General features: G+C 37.3%; 1 protein-coding gene across 2 annotated transcripts in view; it reads right to left on the bottom strand.

Annotated features, from left to right (window-relative positions):
• The window catches only part of GRIA4 (glutamate receptor, ionotropic, AMPA 4), a 337,046-nt gene that overhangs the window by 63,776 nt on the left and 250,751 nt on the right, over nt 1-22,519 (bottom strand). For both annotated transcript variants that reach the window (XM_004689063.1, XM_004689061.1), the window contains exons 6-9: nt 16,742-16,795; nt 9,217-9,375; nt 5,735-5,902; nt 4,161-4,265 (exon numbers count right to left, since the gene is read on the bottom strand). In XM_004689063.1, the coding sequence (XP_004689120.1) occupies nt 4,161-4,265; nt 5,735-5,902; nt 9,217-9,375; nt 16,742-16,795 (486 nt within the window). The remainder of the gene's footprint in view (nt 1-4,160; nt 4,266-5,734; nt 5,903-9,216; nt 9,376-16,741; nt 16,796-22,519) is intronic.

Here is a 22,519-nt window from a genome sequence, read left to right as displayed (position 1 = left end):
TTCTGCTCCCCACTCTGTTTCTGGTGAATCCTCTCACCCTCCGCATCTCTGGCTTGTACCCCAGTTCTGTATGAATAAATAAATAAATCTTTAAAAAAAAATGCACACACTACCAATCTCAGCAGCCCATTCTCCAGAAAAGGCAATTTCTCCCTAATTTATGAGCTCCCATAACAGAAAAACGCATCCTGGAGAGTATTCAGATGTTTCCAAGACTTTGATATTTTGTATTTAAAGACAACATGTGAATTTACCACTAACTACTCTCCCACAACAAATGACAGTTAAGTGCTGGTAAGCTAAAATAATAACTAAAATTTTATCAAAATCTATCTACTTGCTGATATCTACTTGCAATTCTGTGGATAAAAGAAAGCCACAATGTATGACCTGGGGCTAATCAATGACAGCTCACACGAACCAGAAATGTATTAAAAAGTAGGTCCCGGCTGGACCGACAGACAGACACACCAGGACCACTTCCTGAAGAAAGTAATCTTAAAGATTGGCCCCTGTGCCACACATGAAATGGAGTTTTTCTCTTTAGTTCTTCAAAAATTTTATAATTTACTAGCAACTCTCCCATGATCTGATTTACTCAGACAAAAATACTAGGTACTTTTCTAGAGATTGAAATTGGTTGAAAATAGTTTTGTAGTGCTAGAGCAAAACTATGAAAGCGTTAGCTTGTTTGTTTGAATTCCTCCAGGGGCATACATAACCACAATATGGCCCAAGAGTAAGCAGCTGTTTATGGTGGACTCTGCCTGAAATGTAGGGGTAGCCCCTGTTGGACCTTGGAGACTGCCCCTTGTTGTACCTCAAACTTGGTACCTTGGAGACCACTCCTGAAAAGATGGCTTATTTCCCACACCAGCACTAATGAGAACCCTGATGGGCCGTGGAACTGAAAATCTTTCCTACGAGTCAAGAGTGAGCACTGGAGTTAGGTAAGCCTTGCTTTTCACCACAGTTATACCTCTTTCTAGAATATCACTAAACCCTGTTTATGAGTTATATGTATGGGCACTGTAATGATCCAGGCTAATGGAGAGGTGGGAAACACAAGTTAGTCAGTTAAAAAGCAACCTCAGGATATTGATACATAGTGGAAAGAGGCAAGTGAAGAAAGAAGTCTGGCTGTGCCCAAGGCCCAGCCTCTGCCAGCACAATATAAATGAGAGCTGAATTAAGCCAATTTGAGACACTGTAGATGGGATCTACCTCCAAAGCTGTCTTCAGATTATGCACCTGTCATTGAAGGTTTTAATGGGGAAGCCCACCGTCCCGAGGGGAGTCCAGATACCATCATTCTCACACTCATCTTCTGAACCTTCCCTCCCTGTGCCCATCCTTCCCATTGAATCGTATACTTATCTTGTCAGGTGAATTGTCCCCTAATATAACTGTAATGTGATTATATGTGACTAGCTTGATTGTAAGCAAAACCTCTTCTCTCTGGTGGAAGCTAGCACATTTGAGATCTGAAACTAATGCCAACAGCAGGTTACCTAGTTTCTTTGAGCCTTACTTCTCTATAATTATAATGAGATAAATAAATCTTATTGTCAGGTTGTTGTGAGCATTAATGATAAAAATGCACTTCAATTTTCCAGTACTGTGTCTGGCAGATAGTCTGCTTTCAATAAATATAATTTTTACAATTATAAATCCCTGAAACCTTGTAATTCTGGTGCTGTTTGGAGTGTGCCTGTTGTCCCTGGGGGTCACTAGAATGACAAGAAGATTCCACCATCCTTAGAAGCTGGGGTTTCAGAAAGAGCCTTATGGACTCTGCTTAATGAGACACTCAATCAGTTTTCCTCTTACAGAAGTCAGACAAACTGATGGGCTGACTTTCTGATCTATTTTCAAAGACAGCTCCCTTGCTGGCAAGTGTTCTATTTACAAGAACGATGGCTTGCTTTCAAACATACTGCCTAGTTTCAGCAGTGTAGGACTTCTCATGGTGCCTCATTTTTAAGTTTCATATTCCTGCCAGAATGCCCAAGCTGATCATTGTCTTGGAAAAATGAAGACAGGTGAATCTACACCATTTTGCACTTTATATTCCTTTTACGAGCCTTAGATGGTGTCAGTTGAATGTGAAGACATGCTGTTCATAAGCTCTTGACTTACTCTTTAACTCTCCCCTCAAACCCCCCTTTTTTTAACCATTGTGAAAACCGTTAGTACTATAAATAGCCCACCTGTTACCACAACTTGCTATTACCAGTTTCCCTTTTCCATTATTCTTTTGGATAGAGACAAACCATTTTACTTTTTGAAATTAAATGTTTTGTGAAATCTGCAATTGTCTTCTTCATTTTAGAAAACTTATGCTTTAGATAGCTGACGTTGCAAGTTCTGGTTTGTGGCCGGGAAGTTTTTACCTCTGTTCAGTAGCTACCCAGATTCTTAGGGAGTTTATGGAATATTCTGTCTACTGATAGCATTGGGATCTTGTTTAAAACAGGTCATTCTTTCTGGCTATGTGCTGGTAGAGTAGGTAGAAATGGTATTTACAATGCAACCCCCTAGAGTGGGTAACCCCCCCCCCCCCACTGAGTGGTTAAAAATGGTGTTTATATGGAAACCCCTAGATTTCATCTGGGAAGCACGCCTAATTCCTTTGTGTGGGTAGTGCCCTTTCTAGACACCCCCCCCCCCACATGTGGCTTCCTGCTGGCATCCATCTCTGTTTGACCTTATGCGGTTCAGTTGAGGCTCCAGTTTAGCCTGGAGCATGCATTTGAGAAAATACTACTAATAGGCTGAAAACCTTGAGATGGTTTTCATGTTCGCTCCAAATCTCTCATCCGACATATCTTGGAGCTCATTCCACGAGATACTGGAGCAAAACACAACTCAGGAATTCTATGCCATTTTCCATATATAGTGTTAATCATCCTGCCTCCAGGTTCTTGCCCTTTCCATTTCCATACAACTAAACTTTGACTTCAAGGCTAAATTTAAATACCACCTTCTCCAGGAAGCTTCCCTAGATTTGTTTTCCTCCAGTTGGAAGAAATCTCTTCCTCTTTAGAATTTCTACACACAACTTTCACTGTCTCTTTAACTGCCAAGTGAACTTCTTGTATTCTGTCCTATTAGAAAATAAGCTCTTTCCAAGCTGGGTCTCCACAGGTGGCATAATGTGATAGATCAGTCTTGAACTCAGACATATCTGAATTAAAATCTTTGTTTTCACTTATAAACGTTAGACAAGTAATCACAAGTTACTGGACCGTAATTTTCTCATTTCAAAAAGGGAGATAATAGTGCTCACATTATAGTCCTGTTGTGAGAAATTAATTATACCAAGTCAGGGCTTAGTACAGAACAGACATTTTATAAATTATAGGTATCATTATTATGTTAACACAAGAAGTATATTTAGGAGAGTTGTGTAAATAATCAAGGTTTGAAACAGTTTTTAGAGAACTGACCATCTATTTTCTTGAGCTTCCTACCTAATCCTAGAGAAATAAATGTTAAAAAAGATGAGCTAACTATAAACGATTACTATGGTAAGATTGCATGGTCCTGTTATATAGAGTAAAACTTTTTGGAAGTTGGGAAGATGTTGATTTACCTAGTTACATCCTAAGATGAGTAGCTTCCTCCCTAGCTTAATTTAATGGACAGTATTGCCTGCTTTTCTCCTTCCTCTGCCTAATAATACTCTTAATTTCTAATGTTCCAGCTGTTTTCTACTTTGCTTATTTGAATGCTCATAGATTTACTTCATGAACATCCAGATTGCTCTAAATATGCCCACCCATTAGAAGTTGGGTGAGAAGTCTTTATTCTCTTTAGTGATTTCATATATGACTACATGGAGGTATGTCTCTTACCTGCATTCTGTGCTTTCCTGAAGAGTAAACTTTGTTTTGTGGGTGTTTTTGCTAAACTTTTAAGGAAATATTGCTTCCATTTTAGAAAAAGTGTATGAACAGTGCGAGAGTTAGTTTGTTTCAGCTTTGGCGCACCACTGATTATGAATTATATGACACAACAGTTTATTTCACATAAATTATCAAACAAGTGCTATTTGTAAGAACTCACATTTTAAAATAATGTAGAATATACAGCTATCTTTCACCTGTATGGCTTCAAAATTTCAAATGCAAACTAAGAAAACAGCTCGAACAACTCACCTTTCGGGGTCCTGTGCTTTTTAGCTCAAACACATCCATTGTGTAATTGACCCTACGTCCATAGTGATCAAACTGAACATTCCCTGTCAGTCCTTGAATTCGAACCTGTGAAAGAAAAAGATAACCAACACATGTGTTTATTTGCCATTTCACTTATGGAAATCTCTGCTTCATTTGCTAGGCTGGTGGGTACATATGGTGTGGAACTATTAACTAGAAGCAATTCACTGAGAAACAATGGGTATTTTGCTCCAGGAATAAAAATCTCAAAGGGGAATATCTTTTTTTTTAAGATTATTTATACATACAGAACTGGGATACAAGTCACAGGTGCAGCAGCGATGAGAGGATTCACCAGAGACAGAGTGGGGAGCAGAACAGGCAGATCAATGAAGTACATTGCTGAGAGGAGCAGTGGGTGAGATAGGAGAGGTCTGCCATGCCATGTGGATCACCTCCGTGGCCGGGGATCGAACTCACACTGAAGCGGCTGCAACTAGCTTGCAGTGCTGCATCCTAACCCACTGCACCACCAGGGATGGCCTCACAAGGTAATATCAAAGAAATATAAATCAACTCTGCTATATACCTAGAAAATGAATATATACCTATGATACATGTAATATGCATGTACACTCACATGGCGCAGTTCCCTTTATAGCTGACAGAAAACTTCAAAATTGAAGTGTTTTTATAGGAATGGAAATATGGTCTGTTTATAGTTACTTTTAAATTTTGTCTATATCTACTTGATGAATTAAATAATGCTCTTAACTTCATATGTATTCTCTCCTTGCTAATATTAAAATTAAGATACAAGAAGTTCAAAAATACATATATATTTGAAAGTACTTATGTACTTTATTCCACATTTCCTTTTATTTTTTTAACCCATTGCATTTCAATGCACTCAAAATGTAACATTGAAAATACCTACATATTACAAGGTGTTACTTAACCTTTACTTAACCTTAAAAGACTAAAGTGGACATATTACTTCATCCAATGTCACAAGGCAGTATCTACTGAAATTATCTTAGTAGTGTTTACCAAATATTTTTGCCTATTCTGGACCCAAGGTCGGCTTGTACTTTCCGAAGCACTTTTGACTTGGAAGGACTATGTGACTCTTTCTGACAGATGAGATGAGTGTCACCTTGCAGGTCTGAATACTAATGGCAGTTTGAAACTTCCCCATCACTCTACTTCCCTTGGTAGGACTGAGGATGGTAGCTGCTCTGTTAGCCTAAGCTAAACAAGAACTTGCGTCCCTGCACACAAGAGCAGCTTGCCCCTGCTAATCCAGTGTGTGAGGGAGAAATATCTCTTTCATTACTTTAAGTTCCGGGGTGTGGGGCTGTTCATTACTGTGGCATAACCTAGTTTATCCTGACTATGCATCTACATAGTCTGTAACCATACCAGCATTCTACCTATATCTTATTTAGAAATATCTCAAAAACTATACTGGCTCGATACTTTAAAATGCAAATTGCACCATGTATTTAGTCTCCTTTTTTCCTTGAACACTCAAATAGTGAAATAAATTGTACTTGCATAAAATTATGAGGTACCTGTTTGAGTGTCCTCTCCATGTCAATTCCCTGTCCCCATGGAGCAGCAGGATTTGCAAGACAATCCCCAGCATTTCCTCTCCTCGAAATATCAATTTTCTGCCTTCTAAGATTTCGGAATGTTTCAGCCATTACAAGGACGCCATCATAAGTCAAAGCAGATGTGTACTAACAAAAAGAAGGGCATTTTAATTGTAAATGTGAGAATTATTCACTGGAATAGTCTGGGAGCTCAATAGGCTTATGGCGTAAAGCTAAATTAAAAATTTAATTTAAAGTCAGCTAAATTAAAACACTCAAGTTTTAAAGATTTCATTATAACTCATTAGTCGACTGTGTATCAATTTTTATACTCTGACGTAACAAAAAGAAAACACACTTTGAAAAACAGAAGTCCAAATGTGAAGTTTCCCATCAGTTGGGAGAAGAAAGCCCTTAGGTGAGGTGTTTTTTTGTTGTGTCCAACTAGAAACAACCAATGTGTGGAGAACTAAGTGCAGTATTTCTGCCATCTGCCTTGGCAGTGGAATCTCAGAAGGGCTGGAATCTTTTACTCTTTCCTCCTCCACAATGCCTAGTAGAGCCTAGAGGTGCTCCCTCTCTGAGATTTCATATATCGTTATTGACTTGAAGTGGGTGGCTTTTTTCAATTCTCCAGAAGAATGAGTGCAATTGTCTTTATTATTTGGAAATTATTGTCCTATAAGTATGCACAGGAAGGCCAAGTCATTTGTGCACATTTCCACTGAGGAGAAAGGAAGTGGACACCATCTGCTTTCTGGTGACCACTCTCTGGTGCTCTTTGAGAAAATGCAACCTCAGGAAAAGGTTAGTAAGATTTAGAGAGAAAATGTAGAAAATTAAGAGGAATGGGTAATTTCTTTAAATGCAAAATGCAAAGAATAGAAGAAAACTTTTGGTAGAGTTTGACTAGGGAATCCCTAAACAATTGGAAAACATGGCACAATTTTGTGATGTATGGCAGAGCAAGATCTATTAATCCTATGAAATCGAACTACACTATCTCTTTTAGGAATCATTTATGATCAACTTATGATTAATGGATTTGGCCAGTTTTATGCTGTGCTGTGTGGAAAATGATCACCTTATTTGCTATTGGTGAATGAAGAAATTACTTGAAATTTGTATGATCGAAAGTAAACTTAATAAAACCATTATACATAGCAGCCAACATTTTAGGAAAGGGAAGACTAAAGTGCGGGTAAGGTACAGATTCTAAATTCTAACAAAGAACATTTCAATGGCTGAAGCCTTAAATGAAAAGCATTTGTCAGAAAACCTTATGAGACAGGTAATTAGAGGTCTTGCTACATATCTGTCAAGGACATGATTAATAAATTAGCTTAAGTATAGGTACACGCCCTCAAAACTGATGGTTGAAGGAAATTAAGGAAGTTACAGAGGTGCTAAACCAGCGTACCTCCTCTCCTGTCTGGATCAAGACATTGCTGAGTAGAGAAGGCCAAAAAATAGCTTTCGTAAGGCAAGAATCAAGTGACACTAAAGATTTGAAGAGCAAGGGGGAAAATGTGTTTTAGTGTCTAAGGAAGACAAAAGAAAAATACTGTTGCTTTTCCTATAGGGAGTAAAAGGCTGAAGAGATGGCACCAAAAAGCAAGGAAATGTACTTGCTGTGTTTTTAAAAGTCCATCTATTATAGAGGAAACAAACTAACTAGAAAAAAGAACAGATACCACGTGGTGGAGCAAAGTAGAGAAGTGGCAAAAGCTACAGGCAGGTCATTGTGCCTAGAGTGGAGAAAAGCAGAGGTTTAATTGGCTTTACCTTTAAGGATGTAATTCTTATCCATATGTTTTATATTGCTAAAGTTCAAGAAACATATTTAGGAATTCATACTTCTAAATGGCATCAAGAAAACTGATATTATAGAGAAATGACATATATAGAATGGCAGGGTTTTGGCCTCAAATTATTGACTGCTTTGAACAGTGATAAATGATGGACTGTGTTTTGTTCACCAAGAAGTCACAAAACACTACTGAGATGTTTGAAGTCTGTTTTAGGTACTAAAACTCACAGGCTTAGAAGATATTAAAGAGATAGCATGAAGATCAAAAGCTGAGATAAATAATGGTCAGATGACAAAAGGTGTGAGGAAGAAAAGAGATAGTTTGCAGTGAGGAAGAGGACAAGGAAATCTGAATGAGACAGTGACAGAGTGAGGCGGAAATATACTGCAAACAATGTAAATCAGAAAGAAGTTCAAAAGGGAGCTTTGTGATCTTTCTTTGTGTATTAATACTTGATGTAATGGAGCTTTGGGAATGATTCATCTCTGAACTGGTTTTCAGGGAAAGGCAGACTAAAAGACTTCTGAAGCTTCTTTTAATTCTGAAGAAGATTTATAAGTTGAAATTTTTATACTTTCATTTATATCATCTAAGTCTGAGAGCAAGAGACTGGCATGAGTCTCTTGCTCAATGTGCTTGTCTGAGTCTTACGATTCGGTCTTAGGCATTTCAGACTTATCTCCTGACTTAGGGATAGACAATCTACACATTTGCTTAGTGGCTTGAATTCCTTAATCTGAAAAACTACTGGGTTGAATTATAGTGTTTTGCTAGTGGATACTCAATGAAAGCTTCGTTTTGAAATAATATGTTTCTATAGATAGTAAAATGGTATGACTAGTCAAATTCCTACAGGGATGTTATGTTAGAGAGGGGAAATCAATACAGCTAATAGGGAAAATTTCAGAATTTGGAAATGTTAGAGCTAAAATATAGCTTTCTCTATGTCTTAGTTTTCTAAGTTTGAAATTCCAAATTATGTTTGGCAATGTTTTACTAAAATACAGTCAGTGAGAGCTTAACAAAAAATTCTTAAAAATGATGATGCTTTGTTATGTGGCATATACATTTCTTATGCTGTTATTTACATGATATCTAAGAAAACAATCTATCTTTTTAGGTGAGAAAAAATATGCTCACAATCAGAAATTTCCTACTCCTTTTGCAGAAACTAGTAGATACTTCTGTAACATTGCTCAGGAAAAAAAATTAAACAACTTAACTTGCACTATTAATTTGAAAGAGAAATTTTTCAGAAACATGTACATTTCACAATTCTATAAATCTTTTATTTCTCTATTCAATATAAATCACTGTACAAATAATAGTTTTTATCTGAGTGAGACAGATACCAATGGTTGCTCACATTTAAAATATTTAGTTAACAAAACTTTTAATAAACATAGTTTCTTCATAGATTTTCATCTACACAGGAGTAATAATAGTAATAATGAACTACTTGAGCTAATACTAATAACTCTGTTCTTAAACAGAACTTAAGATATGATTAAGGGTTTGCTGAGCACAGTGATAATGTCTTTCTTAGGACTCACTACATCTGAAAAAAAAATTAATAGAAGAAATTAGATAATGAGCTTCCTACCTTCAATATTGAAAACACTAACACTTATAAAAGATAAAAGCAAATACCTTTGGTGGAGTTTCAGATCCTGGATACTCTCTCTGATCTAGTTTCTTCCAGCGATCCATGAGTTTGGTTACCATAGGTGTACTAAAGTCTACCAACTGGAATCCTGTCACATTGGCTCCGCCATGTATAAACCTCTCAAGAGAAATGTCCTTGAATCCCTACAAAAATCAATAAGACAGTTTGTTACATTTAAATCATTATGCACTTGAGTACTTCAATAGCAACTCAAATTAATGACCAACATGGTTATTGAACAGATGACTAATAAAGTCATGGCTAGAATCAGGAGGAAAATCCAGTAATATCAATTTAGCTGTGAGATTCTGTCATTCAAAATGTAAAGACTGAGAAAAGGATGTCATTTTTTAGTTAAGTTCACTCAATTTAACAACTATGTCTTGATGCCCCCCCGCCTCCTCCCACTCTTACCTTACTCTCCTGTCCTCATTTTCCTCCCTTCCCTTTTCTTCCTCCCCTCTTATTAATTTATAATTACCCTCTCTTTCCCCACTAAGCTTTTAAAGTCCCTTACAAAATACAAAGTATAAAACAATTATAAGAGGACAATAAAAAGAATATTGACAAATTAATAAAACCACACTCATGAGTGTATATCATTTGTATTTGCTTTCCTTTATGTTTTCTTTCAGTACTTGATAAATGTTGATCTCATTCAACTGTGTTGTGGAACTAAGGCAAATGTGCTGTCGATTTTTTCAGTAGGTAAAATGTGCATCCATGGTCTTGTAGTTATAGTAGGAATAAGGGCCGGATTTTGGAAGTAGAGGAAAACTTGGGGTTGCTGATTCTCCTGAATCTGTCTTAGCCCATGATTTTGGAAATGTCTTTTTTTTTTTGTTTTTGTTTTTAATCTTTTTTTTTTTTTAAGATTTTATTTCTTTATACATACAGAACTGGGGTACAGGTCAGAGGTTGGGGACCATGAGAGGGCTCACCAGAGACAGAATAGGGAGCAGAACAGGCAGATCGTCGAAGTGCACTGCTGAGGGGAGCAGCGGGCAGGTCAGGAGAAGTCTGCTGCACCATGTGGGACACCTCCAGGGCCAGGGATCAAACTCATGCTGAAGTGGCTTTAGCTTCTTAGTGCTGCGCCACCAGGGAGGGCCCTGTTTTTAACCTTTTTTTAAAAAGAACAATGGAGGTTGTCTTACTAGCCAAAACATACACACTGCTCTTTGGTTGTCTAAGAGGAAACAGATTAGTTTGGTGGCAACTAAGCCAATTGCTAGGGAAAGACCTGGATTGTGGTGTACCCAAAGCTGCACCTATTTTGTGTCAGGTATTATGCTAAGTACGTTAAACAAATTACCTATCTAATTTAGTAATTCATAATACAGTTATGAAATTGATCTTACTATTAGCTTTATTTTGCAAATCAGAAATCTGAGACTTAGCAGGTAGAGCAAAATTATCAGTGAATTTACAGTACAACCAAGGCAATGCTCAAGTCTGCCTTTTTTTTTTTTTAAGATTTATTTATTTATGCACACAGAACTGTGATACAGGCAGGAGTGCAGGGGTGGTGAGAGGATTCACTAGAGACGGAGTGGGGAGTAGCACAGGCAGATTGATGAATTACACTGCTGAGGGGAACAGCAAGTGGGTCAGGGAGGTCTGCCATGCCATGTGGATCACCTCTCTGGCCAGGGGATCGAACTCGTGCTAAGGCAGCTGCACCCAGCTTCATAGTGCTGCGCTTAACCCATTGTGCTACCAAGGAGGGCCCAGTCTGCCTTTTTATCTCACATTCTTGTGTATTCTTCAACAAACACACATGTTTTTAACTTTGGTATTTGTAACAATTTCCCTAGGAAAGGCTGGGTGATACTGCAGAAAAAAGCCCAGGCTCTGAATTCCATCTCTGTAACTTTTCTGCCTTTAAGCTTCTCATATACAAAATCAAAATGATAATGCTATAGACACTACCACACCTGGCTTGAATACCAGCAAATGATGACTATTATTAACTAATTTACTCCAAAATATTTGTTTTATGCTTATTATGTGTCAACTAATATGACAGCTCATAAGTAACATTCTGATTTTCAGTGAGAAAGAAACTAGGCACCAGAAAGCAAACCTATGTTTCTGAAATGGGGAAAACATTGTCCATCAGTCTCGAGCTAGTAAAATGTCAGTTGAACATTTGTTTCTACCAGAATATAGGACAGACCCACAGGCAGGAAAATAATTTCAGTTTTCTAAAAGCTACAGTGATTGCTAGTGCATTCATTGCTAATTGATAACATTATTATTCTCGTTCAGCAGTGGCTGAGATATAAGGTCTACCAAGCTTGCTTTCAGGGCCATCGCCACAGCCTTTAGAAAACGCACTGGATGTGAAGTCTAACTGATAAATAGCAACCACATTTTTTTTTTTTTCTGATTTCATCTTGTTATTGTGCTGAAAGTAAAGGGGAAAAAAAAAGAGCACATGTGGTTATAAATATGTTTTGGTTAAGATCTAAATGAATGGTGAGTGGCTAAGTAAATTTTAGTTATGTCTGTTTGTCTATAGTTGAAAGTTTTCTTTTTTTTTGGAAACTTTTCATATTTTAAAAATAATTTTTCATAGAAAAATCATATGATTTAGATGAAGAAGCAGTTTCCTTAAAAATACTAACTTTGAAAAAAAATACTAACTTTGAAAGGAAAAGAAAAATACTGGATGATTTCATTCATAGCAGGAGTGTAAGGGATCAGAAAATAAACAAACAAACAGAAAGTAATTGTAATAAAGTAAAAACAAAAATCAACAAACAACTATGAATTAGTGACATTCTATGGGGGCAAAGAGGGGAGTAGGATCAAAACTGGGATGGGAAGAGTGCATAGGACTATGGTGATGGCACATAGATGAATTGGTGGTGGGAAGTCCATGGGGATTTCAACCAAGATGAAAAAAATGTACAAAATGAAGAATGATGTAAAAAAAAATTATATATATATAAAAGAAATATTAACTTCAGTGGGCAATGGAGTCGATCTCAGTTTTTACCTTAGTTTTATAAAGAATATTGTAGAGCTCAAGAGTTTTGGGAAGACTGCAACATAAAATTGGTAACTCCTCATTCCTGGAAATTCAGTGGTTAGGCAACTAAGTGAACAGCACTTCAAATAACAGAAGAGGGTCTGGGGGAAATAGATTCTACTTGTTGAAATGGCTACTGCGGTTGCTTGCATTTCATAATGGTTGGTGATATCCTAAAAAATTATCAAATTTTTACTTTGTTTTCCCTTTAGTTCCATTTACAGTACATACATCTTGTGGAAGAAAAGTAGCAGTGCTAAATAAATTATAGGATTTCAGGCACTGCGATGACTGTTGACATAAAACTGTAGGTCATAACCTCAGAAGTGTTTCATCCTCTTAGCTCAAAGTAATAGAGATAACATTTCTACTGTCTTGCATCCAGTTTCACAGGTGTATTAAATGATATTGTGATTGCTCTGGTATAGTTAGCAGAAGGACTGCAAGTATTGTGGTAGAGAATTCCTCTTCACTACTTTTAAAAATTATGTTGTCAAACCACAATGATACCACCTCACACTAGTGAGAATGGCACATCTTAAAACAACTAGTAGTAACAAATGTTGCCAAGGATGTGGAGAAAAAGGCACTCTCCTGCATTGCTGGTGGGAATCCAAACTAGCACAACCACTATGGAAAACTGTTTGGAGGTTCCTCAAACTGCTAAACATGGAGCTTCCATATGACCCAGCAATCCCACTCCTAGGTAGCCAAAAGACACAAAAACACTGAGTCAAAAAGATACCTGCACCCCCATGTTTATTGCTGCTTTATTCGCAATCGGAAAGGCATAGAAACAGCCGAAATGCCCAAATGTGGATGACTGGATTAAAAAGATGTAGTACATATACACAATGGAATATTAATCAGCATCCATCCATCCAAACAAACAAACAAACAAAAAAACCACATGCCTCTTTGCAGCAACATGGATGGAGTTGGAAAAGATCATCCTTAATGAAATAAGTCAGAAAGAAAAGGAAACATACTGGATGGTTTCATTCATAGCAGGAGTATAACGGGCCAGGCAAGAAAGTAATAATAATAATGAACAGAGACATTTTATGGGGGTGGAGTGGGGAATGGGATCAAAACTGTGGGGGGAGGGAAGTGCACTGGACTATGGTGATGGCACATGGGTGATTTGGTTGGTGATGGGAAGCCCAAGGCACGTTGTCAAGAAATTGACTTAGAAAGTGAATTTTTGATGATTAAGTAGATAGATGATAGATTTAGTCATGCTTAAAGCAGAAACATGAAAAAAATATGGGAAGCGTAACGAATGAAAAAATGGGAAGAATAAAGAACAAATTAAGACCACAGCTCCGCATTCATGGAATGTTAATTGGGGTGGGGGGGTGCTCTGTATTTGGGTAAAAATGTACAATACTGAAAGTTTTGGGAACTGAGTTCCAGTCCCCATTCTGACACTAACTAGGTACCTAAATGTGAAGATCCTAAAATTTCTGTCAAGAAAGAAAAGTACTAGAGTAAAATTACAGCCAAATTAGTACTGTGTCATAATTATGATTCATGATGATTTTCTCCTCAAGAAACTATGATACAGGCAATAAGACAGCCACATTGAATTTTTATTTTATTTTTTCAATATCTGATTCCTTTTATTGTATTTCTTCTTGAAGCAGAAAAATTGGTTGAGGTATTGGTATCTGATATTTACCACCCATTCCCTCAATTCTTTCATAGTAGTCACCGATATCCTCACTCCCTTCCTCTTATTGATGCCACCAGCCCCAGCTCTTGGGGGATATTTTGGTAGAGTGCAAGGAAGCTTGGTACTAAGATTGAGAGTTAAGTTACTAAGGTTCTTCATTAGCCTTTCTGAGATAGGTTGAAGGCAGTTGGCTCTTTCAGGGAATTGTCTTCAGTGGCTAGCTGAAGACTGCTCAAGGCTATGTTAAACTTCTTTAATGAGTACTTTGAAATCTAGTCACAACTTGAAGGGACTTCAGAATTTTGGGTTAAGTAGAAGTTGATGCTCAAATTTCTATTAAAGTAGCCTGGAAAGAACCATAGAGCCCAGAAAGAACAACAACAACAACAACAACAACAACAACAAAAACCCTGAACTAAACAAAGCCTGGTGAGAGAAAGCTGCTCTTTTCCTTCAGGAGTTTGCAGGGTGCTGATGTATTATTTGTGGCTGGATGACATGATGTTGGACTGTATCATGAATAAAAATAATGCATGCATTCTTTACTATGATTGTACAGGGTGATTTTGAAGCAAGAAGTGGAGCTATCAGATTGGACACAGGCACAGATTCTTAGAACAAGTGACTGTTAACTAGTCTGTTGGTAGAGATGACAATGAACTAAAACTGTATAGATAAAAGCAGCATTAGTTGATTGGGAGTAAAGTTAGTTTTGGGTCAGGGAAGTGAGTGAGGGGTAACCCTAAAGGGCTTTGTGTGTTGAAGTAAATCCTTTATCCTACAGGAGGATGTTAGTGGTTCAGTGCTTAGATATAAGATGCTGACTCTAGTAGAATAAGTAACAGCTGGGGTAACGACTGTTACCTGTGAAGGACCACAGGAAGTTCAATGGAGTTGGGGGGGGGGTGACAAGAATTCGCAGGTGGTTAGGGAAGACCAAAGGGTCTTTTCCTTTCATGAAGGATCTGATTTCTTCTACAATATTGCAGCAAGAGTTAATGAAATAATTTAAGCAGGAGAATGATATGAGCACAACTATCTTTAGCAAAAGTAACTGGGAGCAAAGTGAACAAAGAACTAGAAAAGAGAAAGTCTAGGGGCAAAATTGGGAGACAATGTTCTCACTTTAATCAATGAAAACAGAATAAGTAAACCAGCAGGTATTATTTTCCTATCTCTAACTTCTTAGAAATTTTTAGGATAGAGTTTAATTTATTAGGATACCATGTGGTACACCAGTGCCACTAGATATTGGATAAATCTAAATACAACACACAGGTACCGACATATAGCTACAAAAAGCACCAAAGAAGGAAGATTTCAGCAGTCTTTCTATCTCATACATTTTAATCATTTTAAATTTGCAACTGTTAACAGTAGTGACATGAAATGTCATGAATGAGACCCTCATCAGGCTAATGTGTGAGTGATCTGGGGAAGGGATCCTCCTTTTTCTGGTCATGCTGGAGGTGAAACACAGGCATGCTGCAATAACTGCAAAGGCTCCAAACAGCAACTTATTCCCATTACATTGGGATATGATGCATGGCACGAAATTGGAGTTAACCAAAGACACAAACTAGACACACAGTATTTGCAACCAACTGCATCCTTACTTTTATGTTACAGAGGCATCACTATGAAAGGGGAAGAAGCACTGTGGAACACTGAACTGGCACCATTTTTCCTGCCCCTACATACATGCAGCCACCTTGGATTTTAAGTTGCAATATGCCATGAACCAGACTTACTGAGCAGAGGAGCTAGTGGGAACTATGGGTGGGGTAGACCAGATTATATAACAGGGAAGGGTGGAGGGCCTGTTACTCTGCTGTTACCAACTTGCACCCTGGTATTGCTGGGAAGGAAAGTTGGAGGAGACATTATTTGGCACATTTTGAATTCTGAATTTCTCCTTTAGTTCTAGCTCTTTGGGATCTGCTTAACCCTTTTTTTCTGCAGTTTCCCTGCCAAAGGGTACTTTAGGATTTTGGCAAGCATTTAGGCCTCAGCAGCCCTGCTTCAGGCTGACACTGCATTGCCGTGCATTTGCCCATGAGGGAGTGGATAATTTCGGGGAGGATTACTGGGAAACTATCCTTAGAAATACTCTCTTCTTGGGCATCCCCTTGTGGTGCAGCAGGTTAAAAGTGCAGCACCATGAAGCTAGCCCCAGCCACTTCAGCATGAATTTGATTCCCCGTGGCAGGTGGGGTAGGGGAGGTGGGGGTGACCCACAGAGCAAAGCAAACCTCTCCTATCTCACCCTCACCCATTACTCCTCTCAGCAGTGCACTTTGTCAGTCTGTCTGTTCTGCTCCCCATTCTGTCTCTGGAGAATCTTCTCACCACACTTGCACCTCTGGCCTGCTCCCCAGTTCTGTATGCAGAAATAAATAAATCTTTAAAAAAAGAAATACTTTCCTCTCTCTGTGTATGCTAATTTTGTTAAAAATTTGTCACAATAAGAGCTTGCTGCCTCTGTCTCTGTGTGACGGTTGGCTGCTCCTCTTTAGAGCATGCACTCCCGAACAGTTTGGGGTCCCTGGGTGCCTCCTGATTGTGGGTTAACAGTAATGAAATTGAGTAGTATTTTATTTACATACAGGGATTACATCCTGTCTGTATTTTAGTTAAAGAATTTAATGACCATTAAGAAACCCATGTTTCTGTGATATTCTGTATGTTTTCTCTGTTTAGAGAATTATTATTTTAAAGAAATCTGAACATATCTATATTGAAATTCTGCTTCTTCTTCTACAAGAAGTTAACAAAGTAGGAAATAAGGGATTCTTACCAAGTTTGCAATGATATAATGGTAGCCTTTAACATGCTTTCCAACACTCACAATCTGTGAAGAAATAAGGAAATAAGAGATCATCAACATAAATCTTACTGAATGATTATATTTAGAATTTTAACATTTCCACCATAATTGCATATAGAAACATGATGAGAAATTATTATAGATTTATAAAATTTATTTTCTTTTAATTAGGATAAATTCAGAAGTCATTAAAAATTAAGTAAAAAATACTTTAATTTCAATCATATTGTATAAATGATCAATCATTTTACTACACTTTGCTCAGAAAATTAGCATGCTATGATCCCTGCAGGGAATGACAATGTCATGAAACAACCAGCAGCTTAGGTATATTTCTAAAGAGTACACCAACATAAGAAATTTAAGATAATTTCTGCACAATTTAGATGTACTTAATTTATTGACAATTCATAGAAATGCATGATGGATTGCTGAATGTGTGTAATTGTCAAGAATGATTCTGAGTAGATTACATTATTGCCCTAAGCAACGAGTAAGGTTTTTCTGATATCACAGAATACATAGATAATTCTCACATGCATGTGGATACAACATTATTCTGTTATTAAACAAGCAAGAACAAAACAGCATGTTTTTCTCTCTGCTAGATTTTTTTTTTCTAAGAATATTTTTAGGAATCCTTAGGTAAATTGGAACAAAAATTTTGAAAAAGGAAATAAATGGATTTAGTGTGAAAGTACAACTTTATTTCACACGAGATAAAACTATTTTCTATAAAACTGAAAATTACTTCAATGAGAGAAATTGTAATGACAGTCATAGTTCATTGGTGTCCTCAAAGGTAAAAATGCAGTACAACATTTCATATACTTTCATCATGGAAGAAAAGACTGAGTTGCATTTAATATTCTTTAAAAATAATTTTGTAAGTTAGTTACCTAAACAGCAAAATCTTTTTAAATCCAGACTATATGAATTGTGCTAAGAACCCACCTGGATACTGGAGATATGTGTAATCTCTGCTCATCTTGTCTTTTCCTTTCCAGAGTATCTAGATCCTCTGTTTGTCTTTAAACACTTGCAATTTACTTACTATTTTTTGCTTATAGTGTTCAGAATTTGTTGTATTTCCTGATCATGAGGGTGGGCCTTCAACAATTCTAGGAAAATCTCAGCTTGTTTTCCTTCAGGGGTCCTCCTTGGTGGCGCAGCATGTTAAAACACAGCACTGAGAAGCTAATGCCACTTCAGCATGAGTTCATTCCCCACCCCGGAGGTGACCCACATGGTGCGGCAGATCTCTCCTGACCCGCCCACTGCTCCCCTCAGCAGTATACTTGTCGATGGGCCTGTTCTGCTCCCCACTCTGTCTCTGGTGAATCCTCTCACAGCACCTGCACTTCTGGCCTGTACCCCAGCTCTGTATGCATAAATAAATCTCTTTAAAAAAAAAAAAAGAGGTCCTCTGTGGACCTCTAGTGGGCCTGGGACCTGGGGCATGCCTGTGAAGGATGACTCAGAGGGATGCATGTCCAGAATGCAGTAAAAGTTCATTGTCCAGTGTGCTCTTAATATACTCTACATTAACCAACTGAAACAATATCATATTGACATTAGTCTGTCTAGACAGTCTCAAGAAATAACAATAACATAATGAATTATTCTAACTTTATATCTGGCACTTTAATTCTCGGAACACTGTCTCCAGCCCCAGATGTCCGAGTACTCGCATGCACCCAAACACTTCTCTTGATAAGCCCTTTTACTATTTTTCTAAGATGTGGCAGCTTGCTTGCATGACCTATTTTCTCACATTCTTGGAGCTCAGATCTGGTACTCGAGAGCGTCCCCCAAGGCTCATGTGCTTTCACATGCCTTTGGATATTTAAGTCCAGAGGCCAGTCAAAGTCATGCAAGAGTTCTTCCAACAGTCCTTCAAAGGTGTTTTGTGTTTGCCTCTAACATAGCACAATGGTGGCAGTACTTGGAACACTTTTATGATTATTGTTCAGTTTCCAGATTCCCAGATCATAGTGTACAGAACAAATTCAAAATAGGATCTACCCAAAGGTCTGACAATAAATCCCTAAAGAAGATACTTCGTTCACACACTAAATCCAAGATCAGACAGAAAACAATTTGGTGATTTCCCTTGCAAAGGCAGACTTTTTCCCTACTCTTCTCATTTATGGAATATTGCCTTTCAACAGTCTGACCTTTGTGATCGAAGGTCAAATTTATTGACCTGCTGAAGCCCTAAGTTTCTGCTCCTTGGGAGCATTAAATCCTCAGTCAAGGTTTCCCAATCCAACAACTTCCTTGGGTGCCACTGCTTTTCATTCTTGACCCCAGGAAATGTTCTTTACTTGGGGAGTTCAGCTAAGCGTTTGTGACATTTTGTGCAGCATCTCTACGTGATTTACATCACTAGATCTATCCAGCCCACTGAAGTTCCCTAGACAATCTTATCCTAAGTAAAATGATACATAGATGGCATAGAGAAGTTCAGTACAAACAGTGGAATAACCTCTCATTAGGGTAACCCAACATGAGTCACCCAGCCTTTACTGAGGAAACTGGGGCTTTTTTAGACTTTAGGAATCTCAGGTATAACTTGTGCAAAGACAATGACCAAGAATCACATGATGGTTGGTACTGACTTGAAAAACTGTGCTCCATCACTGAGTCCACTAGGGATTCCTGCTGTAAGACGTCAGCAGGGATTGCTGCCACTCAGTGATGATTATTATCTGCTTTTGCCTCAGTGCAAATTCCTCTGGTGTTACACTCTCCTTAAATCCCCATACACATCTGTGTCTTTGTCAGAACTCCCAGCTGATGATTTCTGTGTGGTTACAGCCAATAATGTCTTCTTTCTTTAAAATTCATATTAAAGTATCAACACTTATGTTTTTAAGATGGGGCACCAATTCTGCATTAAGGTTTGTCCATAAAGAAATTACTGTCAGGTCTATATTGCTTTGCCAGGATTGGTAACAAATTAAAGCTTATATAAGGTATTTTCAAAGATTGGGGATTTACAGAAAACACAGGAACTGAATAGGACAAAATGCTGGGTGCTAAAGCCTTGCCAAGTTAGACTCTATCAACATTCCAGGGACAAAGGGCTTCTAAGGACTTCAGGGATCTGGCGGCTTTTTTACCTGTCTGGTGATTCTGAGCCAAGTCCTGGTGGGAAGAAAACAGAGGAGCTGCACCAACTGTGGTGAAAATCTCACTGCCTCTGAAAACTCAGCATCCAAGACCTGAGGCCGGGTCTTGGCTCATCCACCAGTGGATGGAAGTTTCTTTGTGTAAAAACCCAATTCATATTCCAGTTAAAGTTCTTGATTTAATGTCATTTAAGTCTGTTTATTTACTTATTTTCTGAATGCCTGGGTAAACTTTCATGGGTGTGGTTTTACATGACTTTTATCATTCCAATTAAGACAATCTCACATAAAAAAGACAACTGAGTGTCTTGATTTTTCAGACCCAACAGTGTCTCTATATGTCCAATATAAGTCTTTCATAAAGAGGAAAAAATAAAAGCTTTCGTAATTATGAAATATATTGTATATTCTTAATTATATATAATTGATATATAATAAATTATATTTTTTTTTGCAAAAAATATAAAATAAAAGTGTGTCTGGCTAAGTGAAATTGTCCAGAGAAAACAATGTCTAGGACGAGCAGTGGTGCAATAATTAATTATAATCTTCTACAGATAGAAAAATGTAGAAGATCTACATCTCCATTCCTTTTACTTTATTAAAAGAAACAAAATATGCAGTTGGGCAAGGAATAGTCTTCAAGTGTCTATTTAGAGCACAGTTGTAAGGAATGAGTTAGAAAGACAATCCCAGCTTTGATCATACCCTTTCTATGGAGCCCATCTTAGCAAGAATAAGACAGAAAAAATGATTAATCGACTTCTTTAGTTACTTTCTGTTTGCTTTTAGGAAACCAACAGTTATTTATTTAGTTATTTAGAAATATCCCTGGCCTTCGTGTAGGTCAAATGATTCAGTTCTAAAATCAGACCTATGTATATTAATAAGATAAAGGTTAGATGCAATCACTCTAATTGTTTTATTAAATTATGGCATAATCAGTCTCTATGAATGTGATTTCTAAATCTTTATTCATTTATTAAAATTAGGAAGGGGAAAAGTGGCTCCATAACACTTCCTCACTTTTAAGTACACTGAGTTCAATAAATGTCTCCTATGTACAAATTTAAGGGTAAGAGTTTCAAGGAGCACAGAGATAGTTAAGTGAAGCTGTTGTTACATAAGGGGATAAAACTTAATAGAAATCTCTAAAATATAGACCTGAGCCAAGGGAGTGCTATCGGTTTTAAAGAGAGGTGGTATCATTTGGTGAGAAGAATGAAGTAGTATTTAAGAGCAAATAGATGTTAAATATTGATTGAATTGATGAATTAAAAACTTAATGAGGTTATAAATGTCACAAACATTAGTTAAGGCCAATTTAAGATTTGCGAAGCATAAAGGTTATATCTTCACTCTACAATCTGATTTTTATGTTAATTCTTTATGTATCAATGGTTTATAAAACACTAAGGGGTCTTTTTAGGTACAAGCTGACCTATATTACCCAAACTATTATGAAGCTGCAGTTATTTCATTGCACACTGTACTTAAGCTAAAGACTTGCAATAAAATACTCAAGTATGACTTTTAGTTTCATAATTAAGCTGCAAATTCCTCTTTTAGTTGTTACCATGTTCCAAAAAATTCAATGACAAGGAGTAAACAGCACAGTATTTTTGCTGGTGTTATAAAAACATGATGTTTGCTGATAGTTGGGAACAATGTAACAAAGGTTGTTACTCTCACTAATCTTATTTTTTTTCTATAAGAATTCCAAACTCCCTAGAATGTTTATTTTAAAGATACTTTAAAATTGTTTTATTGTAGATCAAAACAAAAGCCTTAGTTTCCTTCACTTATTTAGTTTAGTACAACTTCAGCATGGTTAAAATAAAATGCAAGGAGCTTTTGAAAATAATCTGCCGATTAAACTACAACATTATAAAGTATGATTGCTCTACCTATATCAATGCACATTTGCTTACCTTACTGCAGTGTCTGACTCAGGGTTTAACCTGATTTTCTGACTCAGGGTTTAACCTGATCTGGAAAGCTCACTTTGACCTGGGAGTGAGGATGGTGGTGAGGGAACACATTACAAGCACTAGGGAACTAATGTCCTTGCCCCAGCAGTCATCACACAAGAGCTGGTACATGGATACTCCAATTCTTCTGTCCTACAAGTGAAATGATTCTGGTATGTGTGTTGTATACAAGCTTTCAATAATTAATTTCCCTTAAGTCCAGGTAAGATAAATCTCCCATTATCACATAGCCATTGCTGGGTAAGTGCAATTTTTATTGCCTGACTTTCTCCATTCCTCTTCCACTTCCCAAACCAATAACACATTTATATGGATGGCAGATACGGTGTGGTATAATAGATTTGAAGAGGTGTGAACCTGTACCCCTAAAGCTCATACAGTGTTATAAACGAATGTTACCTCTCTTAAAATCAAACACACCAATAAGGTGATGGAATCAATGTTGCACAAAGTGCTTTTTTTTTTTTTTTTTGCAGTTTTGACTTTCCATTTTTTTTTCATATTTATTAAAAAGTTTATTTTTACATCATTTTTCACATTTTTTTTTCATCTCAATTGTAATCCCCACGGGTTTCCCATCACCAAATCACCCCTGTGCCACCACCATAGTCCCGTGCATTTCC

Source organism: Condylura cristata, unplaced genomic scaffold (genome assembly GCF_000260355.1).
Source record: "Condylura cristata isolate star-nosed mole 26May11 unplaced genomic scaffold, ConCri1.0 scaffold00025, whole genome shotgun sequence".
Taxonomy (NCBI): domain Eukaryota; kingdom Metazoa; phylum Chordata; class Mammalia; order Eulipotyphla; family Talpidae; genus Condylura; species Condylura cristata.
Note: the sequence above shows the minus strand (reverse complement) of the source record. Positions and strands in the feature narration are given on the sequence as shown.